Source organism: Lactuca serriola, chromosome 6 (assembly GCF_051521515.1).
Source record: "Lactuca serriola cultivar US96UC23 chromosome 6, Lser_US96UC23_V15, whole genome shotgun sequence".
Lineage (NCBI taxonomy): Eukaryota > Viridiplantae > Streptophyta > Magnoliopsida > Asterales > Asteraceae > Lactuca > Lactuca serriola.
In genome coordinates this window covers 193,154,410-193,171,931 of record NC_136413.1, presented here as the reverse complement: position 1 = coordinate 193,171,931, position 17,522 = coordinate 193,154,410, and the positions used below count along the sequence as shown (strand labels likewise).

Below are 17,522 nucleotides of genomic sequence, written 5' to 3'. Positions count from 1 at the left end.
ATTAAGAATTAGCCAACAAGGTCTAAATGAAAGTTGTAGTACTCGTAAATACCAACGCATGGATATAAATAACATCGGAAACGGAGCTCGTATGCGAAAGATATGGACGAAGCTTAGTCGCTACTCTTCAAGCACGATAAATTCGATACAGTTTTATAAATCCGAGATAGAATGAGAATTAGCCAACGGAGTCTAAATGAAAGTTGTAGTACTCATAAATAACAACACGTGGATATAAATAAAGTCGGAAACGGAGCTTGTATGCGAAAGATATGGACGAAGCTTAGTCGCTACTCTTCGAGGGCGATAAATACGATGCAGTTTTTGTAAATCTGAGATAGAAGGAGAACTAGCCGACGAGGTCTAAATGAAAGTTGTAGTCCTCGTAAATACCAACGCGTGGATATAAAGAACGTAGAAAACGGAGCTTGTACGTGGAAGATACGGACGAAACTTAGCAGCTACTTTACTATAAAATCCCTATAAATAAAGGGTGAACCCTTCATTATTTCTTCATACCATAAGCATTTCTTTCTCTCTCTAACTTCTCTCTAGCCTCCTTAAACCCCTCCCAAGTCTAGGGAACCTCCCTAGCACGAGAAGGAAGTCCCAGAGCGCCCGACGGCTTCGAGAAGAAAAGCTTTCGGCTCGGAAACGCTGCTCCAGCGAAGCCTGGTTTTTAATAAAAACACGCTGTAAGTGAGCTATGCCTATACTATATTTAATATAACTTTTATTTGATTATAGTAACATTATTAGGACCTTAAAATAATTATTTGGGCTATTATTATGAGTTATATTGAGTGTTATTTAACGCTTATATAATAGTAATAATAGCTAGAGTATTAATTAGTCGCGGTTAACGTTAAAAAAACTAAACTCTAGTGGTAATAATACTAGGTTTCGTCGAAGGAAATTATTTTTAAGAAGCGAAGCGCTGTTTGAGTTTGGAATCACCACCTTTTCAAGTGAGTGCATAGTTACTTTCATCTTACACATAGATATGAAGTATTTTATATAAATTACGTGCTATGTGTGCATATTATCTGAGTACTTGCTGTCTATGCTAGATGAACGATTTTATACATGTTTTAAATGATTTAAACTGTATATGTATTTTATATCTACGATAATGTTGGGGTAAAACATGGGTAGATGTAATAGATGGAATATGAGTTGGATGATGAGTTGAGAGGTGTTATAGACCACGAGGTGAGGGTGAGAGGTGGACGATGTGAGAAGCCTTTCCCAAATGATGGCCCCGTCATTCAGCAGAGTATGGATGACAACCACAGACTATTCTAGACAGTCCAGTGGAACACTAGCAGGCTCGCAACCTGTACGTGTTGTGAACGATGTGTTCACCCGGTGTACTCTAAACCATGGCGTCCATGCAGACTTGGTGCCTAAACCTTGGTGATCATGCAGACTTGATGCCTAAACCGTGGTGATCATGCAGACTTGATACCTAAATCTTGGTGATCATGCAGACTTGATGCCTAAACCCTGGCGACTATGCAGACTTAGTGCCTAAACCCTGGCGACTATGCAGACTTAGTGCCTAAGCCTTGGCGACTATGCAGACTTAGTGCCCGTTGTGTAAACCGTGGAAACGATGGACTTCGTGCCGATTCCTTAGGATGATACTTAGGAATGAATGAACGAGGAATAGCTGATTCTTAGGGTAGATCCTTAAGACTAAAGAAGATAATGGGGTTGGGTAATTGGGTTGATTGTTTGATTGTTTAAACATAATAATTATATTATTGTGGGTTGAAAACCCTATGTACTCACCAGGTTTCCCAACATGACCCACTCAGTTTATTTATATCACAGGTGTCGATATGAAGTGACATTACACTGAGAGATTAAGGAGATATAGATCACTAGTGATAATGAATGTAATTTCTGTTTATGCTTATGTTTATGTATTGACGATGACATCCCAAATGTTTTCAATTGAATAAAAATACTTTTCTTCGGAAATGCTTTGATAGCTTATTTATCATGTTTTACTGGGAATAAATTCTGCAACATTTTTATTAAAAGAGGTACTCTGATTTTCATAAAGCATAAAAAAAATCGGTCTTTTCTGGCCGTGAAAATGGAGATGTCACAGCAGAAGCTAGTATGTAAGGAGTTTGTGATATACGCTAACCGAATCCTGATCGCAATAGGATCCTTCTTCCCAAAGAACTCTGAAGCCCCGCACGCCCAAAACTCTCAGAAAGTCAAAGAGTGAGCTCCCACCATCATCACAATCTCAGAACGAAAAGCGCCTAAGCGTTCATTTAGAATCTCCATGATACCCTCCTTGATTGTATAGAAGATCACATGAGTCTGCTTAAGAATATTGCGAGTAATATATGAAAATATGAACTCTCGCATCTGATCATCTATATGTCTGACCCCAGAGCCAGAACCCGAACCATCACCGGTACCAAAACCAACACTGGTACTCGTACCACCACCAGAACCTCCTCGAGTGATCGTCATACTGAAAATAAACCATAAAAACTATCAGAACAAACTTGAAGAATCCCACATTCTACAAGCTCTATGTTATCATCATGACTTTCCTTTAGTTGAGTACATATCCTCTGCTTCCAGTAGTACGGGCCCAATACTACCTTTTACATTTATCCATACTTTCCTAAAAAATCGCCCCGAATCCTTCAAGTTACTTCCCTATCAATCCAGTCGATATCCCGCAAAGCAAAGCTTACTGCACCAAAACAACTACTAGGTTCTCCTAGGACTACCATCACACCACTCTTTGCTATCAGTTGAAGAAGGAACTCCCTTTAACACCATATAACTAGCTCACATACACAATTACATTTTACTAACACCAGATAATGCGTTGACTGAAATGTCTCACACTACAACAGTTGGAATCAAACAAGAGTTGTGCAACAGTTGGACTGAAAGGTCTCACACTACCATGGGTGATCTCCGATGAAAGGAACTCCTGCATCCGCTTATCCATCGGCTCGGTGCCAGTACCAGAGCCTGAACCGGATCCTCCGCCATGAATGCTTATCATCATATTGAAAAGCAATCATACCATAATCAGAACATACTCAAGGAATCCTCATCCTACCAGCTTCCTAAATTCTCTATGACTACCCTTGGTTTGAGTATGGATCTTGTGCTTTCAGTAATATAGACCCAATACTACATTCCACACCTATCCATACTTTCCTCAAGAGTTATCCCGAATCCTATAAGTCACCTTCTCAACTGGTACTCCAAGTACCCGCTAAAAAGTGCAACCATTCCCACTAAAACGCTTCCTAGGCTCTCCTAGGTTCCCGAACTCATCCTGCCATCAACTGATGAAAGACTCTCACTCATGTCAATTAACCACTTCATGAATACAATTATGTACAACATAGTTCAAATAATCCTTCGACTAACAAACTGGACCCTACAATGGTTGGAATTGCACAATAGGGCCAAATTCATCACTCTGGGTTTATCCAACCTTTGTAGTACATAACTTAACGTTTAACCCACATCCATAAAATTCCCACAAAGCACAAAACAAGCAGCATTCGTGTAGTAACACTGAAAAAAACATTGGACATCCCAAGCTCACTTACTACTACCATGCTAGGAACTTCTACTCTTATTGTCGGTTGCCTTATGCATGCAAATTATACACAATATAGGAAATATGATCCTAATCGTATATAATTTTTAAAGCATACACTTAGCAATTACTTCTATTAATATAGATTCCAAATCTAGCATATCATCCAATTCTCCTAGGCTACAAGACATCACATATCAGACCGATCTATCATGCAATTCCTAAAGGTATCCCTAGCATGCAAGCATTCATATCCTATAACATATCAACCTGTATGGGTATTTTGGGAATCACTTACTTGAGCTAAGCTGATTGCAAGCATCAAACCCCTTTTTTTCTTTAAAAAACTCTTTTTAGAAATTCGTTTTCTTTCAAAAGTTTACCAGTTCCTCAGTTTGAGTTTAGTCACACCCGAGAGTGTGCCCGAATCCCTTAAAGCAGGGCTCTGATACCAACTTTTAATGTCCCGAAAATCCAAGGTAAAATTTACATTTTTCTAAAACAATAATTCATTTAAAAAATTGTTCTCAAAACCATTCAGGCTAAAAAATAGTATATAAACATCAAATTAAAAATTATCAACATAAACTCTGGGGGATGTTGTCCAGTCACGTCGGTCCCTTCTCTTTCGAACCGGAAGTACCTGAAACCATAAATATAAACCGTATGCACAAAGATTAGTGAGTTACCCAAAATGTCACATACAATACACGTATACATATAACATCACGTGGCTGTGTCAGGTCCGTATCAACCCCATATGACAACATGTAGCTGTTTCGGTTTCGTATCAACCCATATGACAACAAGTAGCTATGTCAATTTCGTATCAACCCCGAGTCCATAATGTCTCTATATAACAGCAGGTAGCTGTATCGGGTCCGTATCAGCCCCACATACATAAAATGTATAGTCATATCAGTAAAAGTCACAAAGACAACAGACACATATAAGCATATAAGTAAGTGTCATAAATACCACTACTATCCTACAACATAATACAGTGGGCCAACATTGGTGCCTTCGACCCACAAGCACAGTGAGGAGACTCACCTCAATCTGAGATAACCGAAACACACACACGCTACTGCCATCGGGTTCCTCACACTGAACAAATCCAAATTATCCTTAATTAATAATTAGGACAATTTCCCATAATTTAAGGTCCAGTTCATATCTACTCATAACATTGGGTAAAAGACTATTTTACCCTTCCTATACTTGGCCTAACAAAGCAAGGCCCAAACCTAAAATGACTCAAGGCCCAAAAATGGCCCAAACGCTATTCAGGTGTGTACACCTAACATACCAACCTCGTACGCCCAGTGTACGTGCTGAAGCCCAAAATCATCTCCAAACCTCTTAATGCCTTAAGAAAACATGTCTAACTTCCATATCTAATTCTTATGGGACGTCCCAAGTCATAAATCTCCTGACTTTATGGCTTTTCATGGCTTAATAGTGCCCAAACAAAAGCCCTAAATCTCTAACTTTAGCAAAAGACCACTAACTCATGCATGGAAGGAATAGAAGGACCAAGATCACATTTTTATGGTTCCTAAAATTTATCCATTAGAATGGTCCAAACAACCAAGATCTAGTCTTTAAGTCTCAAAGGGACCAAAAGTGCATCTTTTTCAACTTAATCCATTAAGTCCAAGCCTCCAACCTATAGATCTGAATCAATATGATGTTTAGATGGATAAAGTTTTCAACTTTATCCATAAAAAGGTCACAAACTTTCAAGATATAAACTTTGTTTTCTAAAGTGACCAAAAGCTCATAACACTCAAAACTAGCTAGATCTAACAAATGCATCATCAAGATTTAAGCTTTATACCTCTAGAAGAAAGTTCAAGGCAAACAAAATCTGGATGTACAAGCTCCAATGCAACCAACACTTTCCAATGAGCTCCTTCTACTCCAAGATGCACCAAGACCACTCCAAAACACTCAAGAACGCCTTCTTTTGCTCACAAGGTTCAAACTAGGGTTAGGGGTTCAAGGGAGGGTGTTGGAGAGGTGGAGGCTGAGAATGGAATGTGTTTGGGGATGTTAAGGAGCTTAAATAGGGATCAAACCACGAAAATAGGGTTTGAGTACTGATCGCGTACGCCCAGTGTAGCAGGGATGCCCAATACGCCTAACGTACTTCCTGTATGCCCAACGTAGTAGACTAAGCCAAAAACCTTCCTAACTTCTAACGTTCATAACTTCCTCGTTCCAACTCCGTTTTCAATGATCTTTATATCCACAGAAGGGTATCGAGGAGCTCTACAACCCTATCTAATTACTTTTGACTTAAAATACATCGAACTAAAATCCTTAATTCATGAAAGAAGTCTGAAACACTAGTTTTCCCATTTTACCCTTTGACTCTAAAGTACAAACCGAACTCTTAGATCATATAATCTATATTATCCACATCCAAATGGCGCTAAACCTCTCTTTCCCCAAAGCCGACGCCTTATGATACTTGATCTTTAGGTCACGACTGCGAATTATGAAACGACTCGAAACAAGGTGTTAAAACTTACTTGAGCTCAGTCGATTGCCTGCACCACACCCCTTTCTTTTATTAGAAAATCCTTTAATAAAACATTTATTCTTATAAAAAGATCTACCAAAACCTCAGTTTGAGTTCATATACACTCGAAGTATGCCCGAATCCCTCAAACCAAGGCTCTAATACTAACTTGTAACGTACCAAAATTTATAACCAAACGTTTCATTTTTGTATTAATAAATCCATTAAACAAAAGTGTTTACAAAAATCATAAAGGAAACCAAAGTATGTTAACAATTATCCAAAACTACATCCGAGTCAAAAGGCGGAAAATCATGGTGTGTGTGATGCGATCATCCCGAGCTCTTCCCATTCAAAATGAAAGTACCTGAAACATAAACTGAAATCGTCAGCACAAAGTTTAGTGAGTTCCCCAAAATACCGCATAACACACACACACACACACATATATATATATATATATATATATATATATATATATATAGATATAGATATATATATGTTAGCTCAAGGTTGAACTAGGTCTATTTCACCCTGGGTCTATTTCACTCCCGAGTCTATTTCAACTTACATATCAACTCAAGGCTATACCATGTCTATTTTACCCCGAGTTTATTTCAACTCAATCGGTATTTTTCAACCGTACTAGTCTATTTCACCCCCGGGTCTATTTCACCCCACATACATACAATAAATAGGCATACAAGCATACAACAAGAGTCACAAATATAACAAGCACATAAAACCCTAGTATCCTACAGTATAGTGAGCAAACTTACCTCTATCTGCTGATAAACAAATAGATGCACGTGCTGCTGAATTGGAGAATCCCCATACTAATCAATCAAATAATACCCTAATTAATAATTAGGTCATAATTGAATCTAATTCATTAAACCCGACTTCTAGGGTAAAAGACTATTTTACCCTTCCCCTTAATCGACCCAAATAACCGTGACCCAAACCCAAAAGCACTCGAAGCCCAAAATGGCCCAAAACCTTCTAAACCCACAATTAGGAGTACGCTGAGCGTACCTAACTCGAACGTCGTGCATACTCACATCGACCAGAATACGAGGTTCAAACCCAGTACATGCAACGTACATAGAAGTACGCCTGACGTACTGGTCTGTGAACCAATCCTCATGAAGATGTCTCAATCCCTTAATACCATTTTATCCAAACTTTAGATCTACTCCAAAACAAGGTCTTAATCCATAAATTCAGAAGCATTAAGCTTTTGCATGGCTTAAGAAACCCCGATACCCAATTTCAACATTCTAACCCCATGAAATGAGCATCAACCCTTGCATGGTTGAGTTAAATCTATCAAGATAACATTTTTATGCACAAAGGATTTCAGAAACACTAAGATCTACCATCCTAATCCTCTAGAGTAGCTTATACTTACATGTAACAACTCAAGGGACCAAATCACTGTAACAACGTAAATTTTCAAACAAATTTTTCATTTCAAAATAAAGTATTTTCATTCAAAACAAGGCATAAACATTCCAATTGTCATGTCAAAATACAAATCATTTGAATCCCAAGATCACAGAACATCTATCAGTGTGTACAAATCACGCCGGCGCCTTCCCACGGTCCTCGCTAGTACCTGAAACACATACATAACAACTGTAAGCATAAATGCTTAGTGAGTTCCCCAAAATACAACTTACGCACATACGCCTTTCCAGGACCTGACCTTCCGGTCCATGTGTATCAGGGGACTTCCGTCCCTGCTGGGTAAACCTTCCGGTCCTACCCACGCCAACCTTACGGTCCACATTACACGCCTTCCGGCCCATAACATAATGCCTTCCGGCCCACATAACATACATAGTACGTATAACAATTAACTTATCACATATAGCACATATATCACATATCATATCCGACCTTCCGGTCACACAGTCAAACCCTTCCGGGTACAGTATAGTGAGAAGACTCACCTCGTGAATATCGAAAGCTAGCAAATCCCGAAGTCACTCGTGCTCGATCCGCCGAGCTACAATCTCCCTATAACATCATACATCTCTTATTAACACTTTTATCTTCTAAGTTTGACTATCCCTAAGAAGTCAAACATAGGTCAACTCTGGTCAACGGTCAACGGTCAACTTGACCGGACTCGGCGAGCGCTAGGGCGACTCGGCGAGTCTAGACGTCCTCACCAATTCTCTAACATTCCCTTTCTACACGTCGAGTATCCCCCTTGACTCGACGAGTTCCTCCTGGAAGAATCGCGGGGCCACCCCGACTCAACTCGCCGAGTCTGAAGAACAACTCGGCGAGTCCCAGTTAATCTTCAAGCTACTCGCCGAGTCTGTTCATCGGACTCGGCGAGTCCATGCCATGCAACCGCTCAAACTGCTTTCTAAGGTCAGATCTGCTCCGACCATTCATAGGTCTGGCCTTCCTAGACTGATTCATCACGTAAAGTCCTCATTTCGGTGCTCATAATACACCCCATGACTCATAATTTACGTTTTGACCTAAGGCATAAGGATTCCAATCCAAAACCTCCATTGATTCCCGAAATGCTCACGCATGGGACATTCTGGACTTCCAAGGGTCCCAATATAGGGTTCCAATCGCTTGGGGGACTAAGGAAACACTCAATCTAGCCACAAAAGGGTTCAATAAACCCTAAATCCATATACACATCAACATAGAAGAATGCAACTCGAAAATATTACCTGAATAACGTTGCTTTGTGTCCCCAATCCTCAGAATGTGGCTTCTCTTGTTGTTCCCTTAACCAAGCCTCCTCCTCTTTGCAAAATAACACTTCCAAGATCAATAATGGCCTTCTACCTTGCTCCAGATGCTCACAATCGAATTAGGGTTTCTCTCAAATGACTAGGATGAACAATGACGGCCATAAGGCCCCTTATATATGTCCCAAACCTGGACGGTTAGGGTTTCGCTAAACAGCGCAGACTCGCCGAGTCCATATCCGGACTCGTCGAGTCCAGTCGCGAACCCGCGACCAGATCCGTGATCCTACTCGGCGAGTCTGAGCTCCAACTCGCCGAGTCCCCTCTTAAAACACCCAAAAATCATAAATATAACGATACCTGGAATTCCGGGCTGTTACAATCACGCCAAGAACTCTAAGCTAACTAGATTTAAGAGATGAATCAACAAGGTTGAAACTTTATACCTTCTGATACTTGTCAAGGTGATGAAGATTTTGGATCTTCAAGCTCCACTCCAACCAATGCTTGATCACCAAGTTCCTTCTTCTTCAATAAGCACAAAAACACCAAAAGTTCACCACCAAAGCTCAAGAACACACAAGGAAAAGCTAGGGTTTCGTGGGGAGTCTTTAGAGGGAAGGAGGCTGATGAGGGGGCAGCCTCAAGGTCTATAATGCCACTTAAATAGGTTTATGTTCTACTTACGTACGCCCGACATACGTATGGGTACGCCAAACATACGCCACCAACCCCCGCATCAAACTTAAGGGAGTACGCCTAGCATACTCCATGTTACGTCCAATGTAACTGGGACCAAAAATGCAAACTTTTTAAGACTAAACCCAAATATTGAAGAGTACCTGAAACTCGATCGTTATACTAATAGTAGTAATACTCTTGAGTATACCTTTAAATTTAATATATGTATTTAATGTCAAAGAAATCATAAAATCATAGAAAGTTTTCAATACATATTTTTATAACTGTCGTTGTCATTTCACTAATAACCGCTTTCCATTGGAAATTTTATGATTCAAAACTTGTTTCTATTAGTCCACACATACTAAACAAAACAACATTAGCCGTTGGGAAACAAGTTTGTGATATCATCATTATTGTTTGATATAATACTCCAAAAAATGTATGCAACTCCTAAAAGAAGAGTCGGGTAATGTGGTGGTGAAGAACATGGAAATATATTCTTTATGATATTCGGTTAATAGTTTGTTTAAATTTTACATTATAATTGTCGAGATATCATGCTATTGGAGTTGGATACAACATATCCAAGCTAATTGTGGCTACCAATGAGTTTGTTGTTTTGTTTGAATTATGTAAAATAATTTGAAAATGGTGCGATACAACTACCTTTGCTAACTTCCTCAAATGGTGCAGTTGGATCAAAATCGGACCAATATGTACTACAACTACCTTGGACTCCCGAACATTTTATGATTTTACTTTAAAGATTGCTTAAAATGATTAAATCAAGAGAGAAAAATAAGAGATTTATAGAGATAAAAAGGATTTGGGACCGGTTTAGACATACCCAAGACCAAAAAGTAGTCATTGGTTGTCGATTATAATTGTTAGAATTCAAAATTTGGGCATTACTCAAGACCGGTCTGTGAACGGCCTGACCGAATTTGGATGATTTTTAGACTAGTTCAGTATCGAAATCGGACCAACTTTTGACCGATTTAAGACTATATAAAGACCAATGGATTGCTAAACATAAGAGTGACCCGGTTTAGACTAGATCAAGACTCTATGATTCTATATCGATCCGGTCTCAAACTTTCTTAGCCCTAAACCGATTAAGATGTTTGGGTCTATAAGTAACTATGTCTTGTCCCCTATAAAGATGTCAAAATTTAGAGGACCGAAATGATCTAGCCCCATAGTTATAGGACTAAAATATATCTTTTTATGGCGAGTTGCATTGATTCCCACTACATAATAAGTCCAAAATTTACTCTCCTAGTTGACTTTATAAAGTTATCATGATGATAAGCTTAGGTTGTACTCCACGAAAAGATAGTTGCACCTAAAAGTAAGGCAATTTGCTAAAATACCCTTAACTAAATCAAAATTGCTCAAAAGTCCTTGTGATTTTAATAACCCATCCGATCCGGTTTATGTTTCGGTGCTCTCATTTAGGTCCTAACTCCTACGGGTTTAGATTTCGGTTTTGGTTTAAACCAAAATAAATTACAAGTGAAAGTGCTCGATTTTGAGTTGTTTAATTCGGGTCCTACCCAACACATAAAATGTATGGATTGTAATTAAAAAGTATAAATATTAATGAACAAAAATAAAATATAAGTCGTGAAAATTAATACAATTGATGATCCGGTTAACGGAAGCCCATTTGGTAATTCGGTTTGGACGGATGGTTATCCAATTGGGTTTTTTTGGATGAAAAACCCGATTAAACCCCCTGACTAGCAAAGTTGAAAGACACATATTAGGCGACTATAATTTTAACTGGTACAAAGATCTGTCATCTATATATCATTTACAGTTACCTCAAAAAAAAAAAAATAACAACTAAAAAAAAAAAATCAATCAAGGTAAAAAAAAAAAAAAAAAACCCGCAAAAGACTTGTTAATGTGATCATTTTCTTCTTATTTGTGTACTCTTCTATAAAGTTGAACCATAAGGTTTTTAAGTGTGAGTTCATTGCTCAAAGCCTTTAAGCTCTATTGATCATGATGCAAGAACAATTGATTTTTGATTTATCAAGGATCACGAATAATTGTTTGTGGGGTCCACTTTAGATGCAGAGTCAATTTTCCCGCTTTAGATCCCTCTAAGTCAAATGTTTCGGTATATTCGCCTTCTAATATCACCCTCGTAAGTGTCATGATGCATTTACCCATTTTATCCTGATACAAGACAACGCAAAATAGATAAAAGAAAAAAAAAAAAAAAAACTAATGACCATAAAACTATACTAACTGAAAAGACGACTAATATAAATTGATGTTTGATGCTAAACTATCAAGAAATGCAAAATTATATAAATAAACATGTAGAAGAGTAAATTCAATCTTAAAAGTGATTTTAAAACACATAAACTAGTAAAAGAATAAGATGTATTCTTTTTGGATGCGTAGAATTTAATAAAACATTTTTTTTACAGTTGTTACAAAATATCATTAAAAATCTATAAGCCTGTTGATTCATTAGTGCGAATAGCATTTTAAAAGTTAATTTATAAACCATTTTTTTTCGTATGACAAACATAACAATAAAAATAAAGTAGTATGCCAAAGAGAGTAAAACTTATATTTATATTTTGGTTACTTTTATTTATTTTATTTCAATTTGTGGTCCCATCTTATTTTATCTATTTATTTAGCAAATACGGAATGTATTAAATATGAAAAAAAAAAAAATAGATGTGTACCTTTCCAAAAGTATCATGATCCCACACTTCACACATTAGCAAATCACGTAATCCATCTTCCACAACAAAGTCAAATGTTTGATTCCATACAGGATTCAAGGTGTTATTTATAACCTGAAAAAAAAAATCAAATCATTGAAATATCATAACTTATCCAATAAAAACCAACCCATATCTAAACAATTTATCAAAACATTTAATTCATAATAGCATGACACAAAAATATAAAATAACCAAATCCCATTAAAATTCATTACTAAAACAGCCTTTTTCTGGTTTAATTACCGAGTTTTTCTTTTTTTTTTTTCAGAAAACCATCTTGAGTTAATTTTTTTTGGTAATGAAGATTGTTTTTTCTTATAAATTCAAAATTTAATGTTTAAATTATAAAAAAAATTTGAGAGTGCTTAAACCGAACAAATTCCAAACTATCCGTGTTTTTATTGACCATAAACTTGCACGTGGTATTTTTTATTTTGAAAAAAAATATTTAAAAACCCTCAATGGCTATAAATTCTAGCAACCGTTTGTATATTTGTTGCAAAAAAAACATTTAGAACGATGGATTTTGGTGAAAATGTTAAAAAGAAAAAAAAAAAAAAATACCCTGGTTTTTAATTTCTGTTCTGTTTTTTTCATTAAAAGTACAACATAAGGATCGCTTTTTCCCATAAGATCAACGGCTGGAAGATCTTGAGCTGACATTACTGTTACAGAAAGAACTCCTCTCACAATCACTTCTTTCTTCTTTTGTGCAGCAAGTTTTGCTGGATCAACGTCTGTATCACTAATCCCTGACTTAAGTGCTTTCTCTAAATCAGTTAATCTGAAATCAGGGTTATATGCACTTTGAAATCCCGCATCTGTTCCAAAAGGACAATATAACAGCTCCAAATGCACCTAAAAATTTCATATATATATCATTTAATATGTCTAGAAAAACATAATGAAATAGTATTTAAATTTAATTACCTGACCCCTCTTTTTATTATCTCTTTGAATCTCCAAATCTTTGACCAATTTGATCCATATATCTTTGACTTTCCCAGGCTCAAGGTCTTTAATGGGGACTTGCGCACACCCAATTAACTCGGAAGCTTGGACTCCTTCATCATCGAACACTCTTATTGTAAAATGCTGAGTATTCGGATCTTCAACAGTGAACTCAAAATGCTCATTCCAAATAGGGTTTAATTGGTTATTCTACACACAAAATCAAAATCAAACCATATTTTAAGTTTGAATTAATGAAAACTTGTATTATCGGTGTTGTTAATTATTAGTAAGTAGTTCTTACAATTGTCTTGCTGTTTTTCATTTTTGCACGAAGTGGACGTACGAATAGAGTGGCGTAAGGATCTGATTTTCCGATAATGTCCTTGTTCGTTAATTCTTTCGCTTCTATCAGCTTTACTTCTAGTATTCCACATGGCTTCAACTCCAAGTCACTAAAACCAAAGTTTTAATTTTTATTTTGTTTATAAAAAGGTAAATGACGTATTATCAATTACGAGGAAGACGCTTTCTAAATAAACAATTCGATTTATAAAATTAATTATGTTTTTTGATAATAGTAGGAGTGGATGACACGTGTAAGCATGTGATGTACCTATAATCGCCTGCTAATATTGGTATAACTATTCGAACTGGCCACGTGACAGAGTCTTCAATAGCATCTTTGATTGTTTCCTATAAAATATAAACAGAAAGTGAGAAAGACAAATCATGAGAATTACGTAATAATATTCAATAGATGCTTAGAATATCTTCCAAAATGAGAAAAGGGTAACATTTTTTTTTTCAATTAAAATGTTAAAAATATGATTATAAAGTTTAACTTGCATAATATACCTCTATGGCATCAGATACCCCAGGAAGTGCTGATAAATCTCCACCAATAACTTTAAGTGTGAAATCTAGTTGTTTCTGTGAATGAAAATATATATAAATGAATAAGACTTGTAAATAAACAGAAGAATATTTTCTTCTATAAAAAAATATACCTTTTCTCGCAAGGAAAATAAAACTGCTCCAAAACAAGGAAACTCATCAACTAATGGTTTAAAAATGAGTCTGAAAAGGCCTGTGAATGCAATATTCTTCACCTGTTGCAAAAAAAAAAGATCAAAAATCAATTTTTTTTTCTTCTTTTACGTTATAAAAAAACAAAAATAAAAAAGATTATAGAACCTGTATGGGTAAAGCCACACCAACTCTGGTGACAATATCAAGAATTACATTAGGGTTTCCATCCCATTGCACCTCCATTTCCATGGTAATTTCTCCAGGATCACCTTCTTCGACAGAAACTCCTACAAATATTTATAAATCATCAAAATCCCACATTATATATTTATCAACTTTATAACAATTGTGTGTTGAACTTGAAATAATGAAAACAGTCAATTTATATTTTTAACCGATGATAACTTTTGATTCATATGAAGTTATAGGCTTTGTCATTTTGGCCCAACCAAACCATTGGGCCCAAATTCGATTATTTAGGTTTTTGATTTGAAATTTCCCAAAATCTCAAGATTTGTGCATTTTGATTTTCTTTCTTTTATAGTTTAAGATGTGTGAAATTATGGATCTCCTTCAGTCAATCTCTATTCTACGCATGAAATTTTACTATTTTAGTTAGGATTATGAATTTTGGTGTATATGTCAAGATTCTTTTTCAAATCTAGGTATTTGTCTTTCAACAAATTGTGGGGAGATTGATCATGATCGATAGGTTTGATCATTTTTATCATCTTAAATGGTATTATAGGTATTTATTAAAAAAAAAATGTATCAAATCAAATGTTGCACGTTTTTTTTATGCAAAATTATATCATTGTATACGTAAGATTTATCAGGTCTACTGCCCCAAGAACATCACACACAACTTACACAGCCTGTTTATGTAGCTGAAATAAGAGCCCAAAGCCCATAAGAAGCCCAATATTTAGAATTTTGATATTTGGTTTAATATGCCAAAATTAGCAACATCCTAGTATACATAAGGTATTATGTGTGGAATAAATCAATCGTCTATTATTCATTGTAGCGTATCTTCCGTTTGTGGAAAGATTCCTTTTCAGATTTATATATTTGTCTTTCAACGAATATAGTTAAAACTGATGGATCATTGTGGAAAAGTTTTCTCAACGACTTATAGCCCTATTTAAGTATACATCTTCTTGTTGTATGCTATAAGTAGCTTATTGTTAACAATGAATTTCTAAAAAAGTTTATTCTTCCATCAACCCCATAAAAAAAGCTTGTTATATATGAATTTCAGCAAAAATGATTATTCTTATTTATGAGGTCCAAAAACCTTCTAGAAGACTGAGATAAGACAAGGAACTTAATCCACATTGGAACTGAAACTCTGAGTTCACACTGCAACTACTATTGCTCTTTGTGGTTGCAGTGTTGGCGTTTCAGTTCCAACTTTGTTTAATTCATTGTTAACAAAATACGTTTGAAAGCACTTGTTAACTATGAATTAAACAAAGGTGTTCATGTCAACAAATAAAGAAAAATCAAATTAATTAGCAATAGATGGAACAAACCTGTAAATTGTGGAGCGACAGTACCAAGGGTTAACTTTGAAAATTTTAAAGAAGACAAAATGATTGGTTTATATTGCTCAAGTATCGGCTCCACAGAGCTTCTTATTAGATCGGACGCTGCCTATGCTAGCATCCAACAAAACCCAAAAAGAGATTATTACATTTTTTTTTTATTTTTTTTGAAGAAGAAGAATACAAGAATGAAATATAATGAAAGAAACTGAAGTACCTCATCAACATATGGCCAAATCTTGTTCATTATGAGATTAAGCCAATTCAACTTCTGTCTCCTTGCAAAAACAACCCAAGGAGGGTAATACTCTCCTGGAAGAAGCTTTCTGGAATCCGCAACAGTCATCTTTGCAAATGCAGCTATGATTCCAGCCTGAACTTAACACAAATCATATATATTAACCAATCAACAGAAACAGTGTGAACGATTATGTGTTTGCATTATTAACGTATTACGATTAGAATTAAAAAAAAAGTGTATGAAATCATCTCTGAATCAAAAACACATACCAGATCAGCACGACGAGCAGATCGAATGATCTGGAAACGAGCAATGCAGACTATGAAACCGAGGCCAAATGCAACACCGAAAAAGAGACCGGTGAAGAAGCCCATTTTGGTTTTTCTTTCTGAATGTGACCCGAATTGATTAGTCGTTCATCCGTTGAGTTTTCTTGCGAGGTTGGACATGGGTTTTCAATGGCGGAGGCCATTGAAAAGATTTTTTATTGGTTCAGACATATCGTCGAACAGATTGAAGGCATCGAATAAAGTTTGTGGCTTTGTGCATCATAATTCTTTCCGTGTAGGGGAATGAGAGAAAAGGGAAAGAGATAGAGTAACAGATTTTTTTTTTTGATTCGGAAGTTTGTTAAAAGTAGGGAATCAAAGGATGACTTAGGCATCCTTTTAATGTATTCACAATTTATATCTTTATTTACTTTTTATTTTTTTCCCACCAAGTTTCTTTATTTTGATAGTCGTATCCCTCGATTTGAGTTTCTTTTTTGGTCATTCTTTACACCACCATAATCAGGAAATTAAGATATTTATTTTGATATTTGGAATTAAGATATCCCGACACACAGGAATCAAAAGAAGGGACCATATGTTGGAGTTTTATGCTTCAAACCACAATGCATGCATGATGATCATCAGTGTTTACCTTGGTGAGTTTCTCTATTGTTGTACTGTTGTGTTTGGTCGTGCGTTAGTTTCTTCACGAGGTTGGCTTCATATGTATTATTTATTAACTTCTTGAGGTCGAGGGTTCAAGTCCGTCGTGGACATAGGTGAAATCAGATGATATTAATTTAGGAGTAGGTTAGATTTGACGGTTAAAAAAAAGTATTATTTATTATGTTTTAAATATTATTAATATTTATTATACATACTATTACATATTGATTTTTAAAAATATATAACAAAAATGAAATATGTAATGGGCTATTGAATGTTAATGACCAAATATTAAATAGTAAGGAGGTGTTTATGATTGCTTTTGAACAAGTTATTTTTGTAGAAGACTTTTAGTAAAAGATGTTATTTAAAATGAGTTTGGATTAACAAAGTAACTTTGTGTGTAATTTTTAAATGTAAAGTCACAAAAAGTCAGGTTTTTTGTGACTTTTTGAAATATCTCATTTTACTCTTTGCAAAAGGTCATTTCAAAAGAACTTTTCTATTACCTAAACATTTTTAAGTTGTTTT

At 35.9% G+C, this 17,522-nt stretch overlaps 1 protein-coding gene across 1 annotated transcript; it reads right to left on the bottom strand.

The window, feature by feature from the left end:
- Positions 1 to 11,128: 11,128 nt before the first annotated feature.
- On the bottom strand, positions 11,129 to 16,939 carry LOC145057679 (synaptotagmin-4-like). The gene is made up of 12 exons (XM_079005547.1): positions 16,323 to 16,939; positions 16,030 to 16,185; positions 15,801 to 15,921; positions 14,431 to 14,552; positions 14,244 to 14,345; positions 14,092 to 14,166; positions 13,850 to 13,929; positions 13,538 to 13,688; positions 13,213 to 13,443; positions 12,847 to 13,140; positions 12,241 to 12,354; positions 11,129 to 11,716 (listed from the first exon to the last, which is right to left on the bottom strand). The coding sequence occupies exons 1-12, from the start codon at positions 16,425 to 16,427 to the stop codon at positions 11,570 to 11,572; spliced, it is 1,698 nt and encodes a 565-aa protein (XP_078861673.1). The 5' UTR covers positions 16,428 to 16,939; the 3' UTR covers positions 11,129 to 11,569.
- Positions 16,940 to 17,522: the final 583 nt, after the last annotated feature.

Excerpts from the sequence above, each read along its gene's own strand:
- LOC145057679 (XM_079005547.1), bottom strand. The coding sequence starts at position 16,427 with ATGGGCTTCTTCACCGGTCTCTTTTTCGGTGTTGCATTTGGCCTCGGT. Across the intron at positions 16,186-16,322 it reads CTGCTCGTCGTGCTGATCTG|GCTGGAATCATAGCTGCATT; the intron begins GTATGTGTTTTT and ends TGTTAAGTTCAG. Across the intron at positions 13,444-13,537 it reads TGAAAAACAGCAAGACAATT|AATAACCAATTAAACCCTAT; the intron begins GTAAGAACTACT and ends TTTTGTGTGTAG.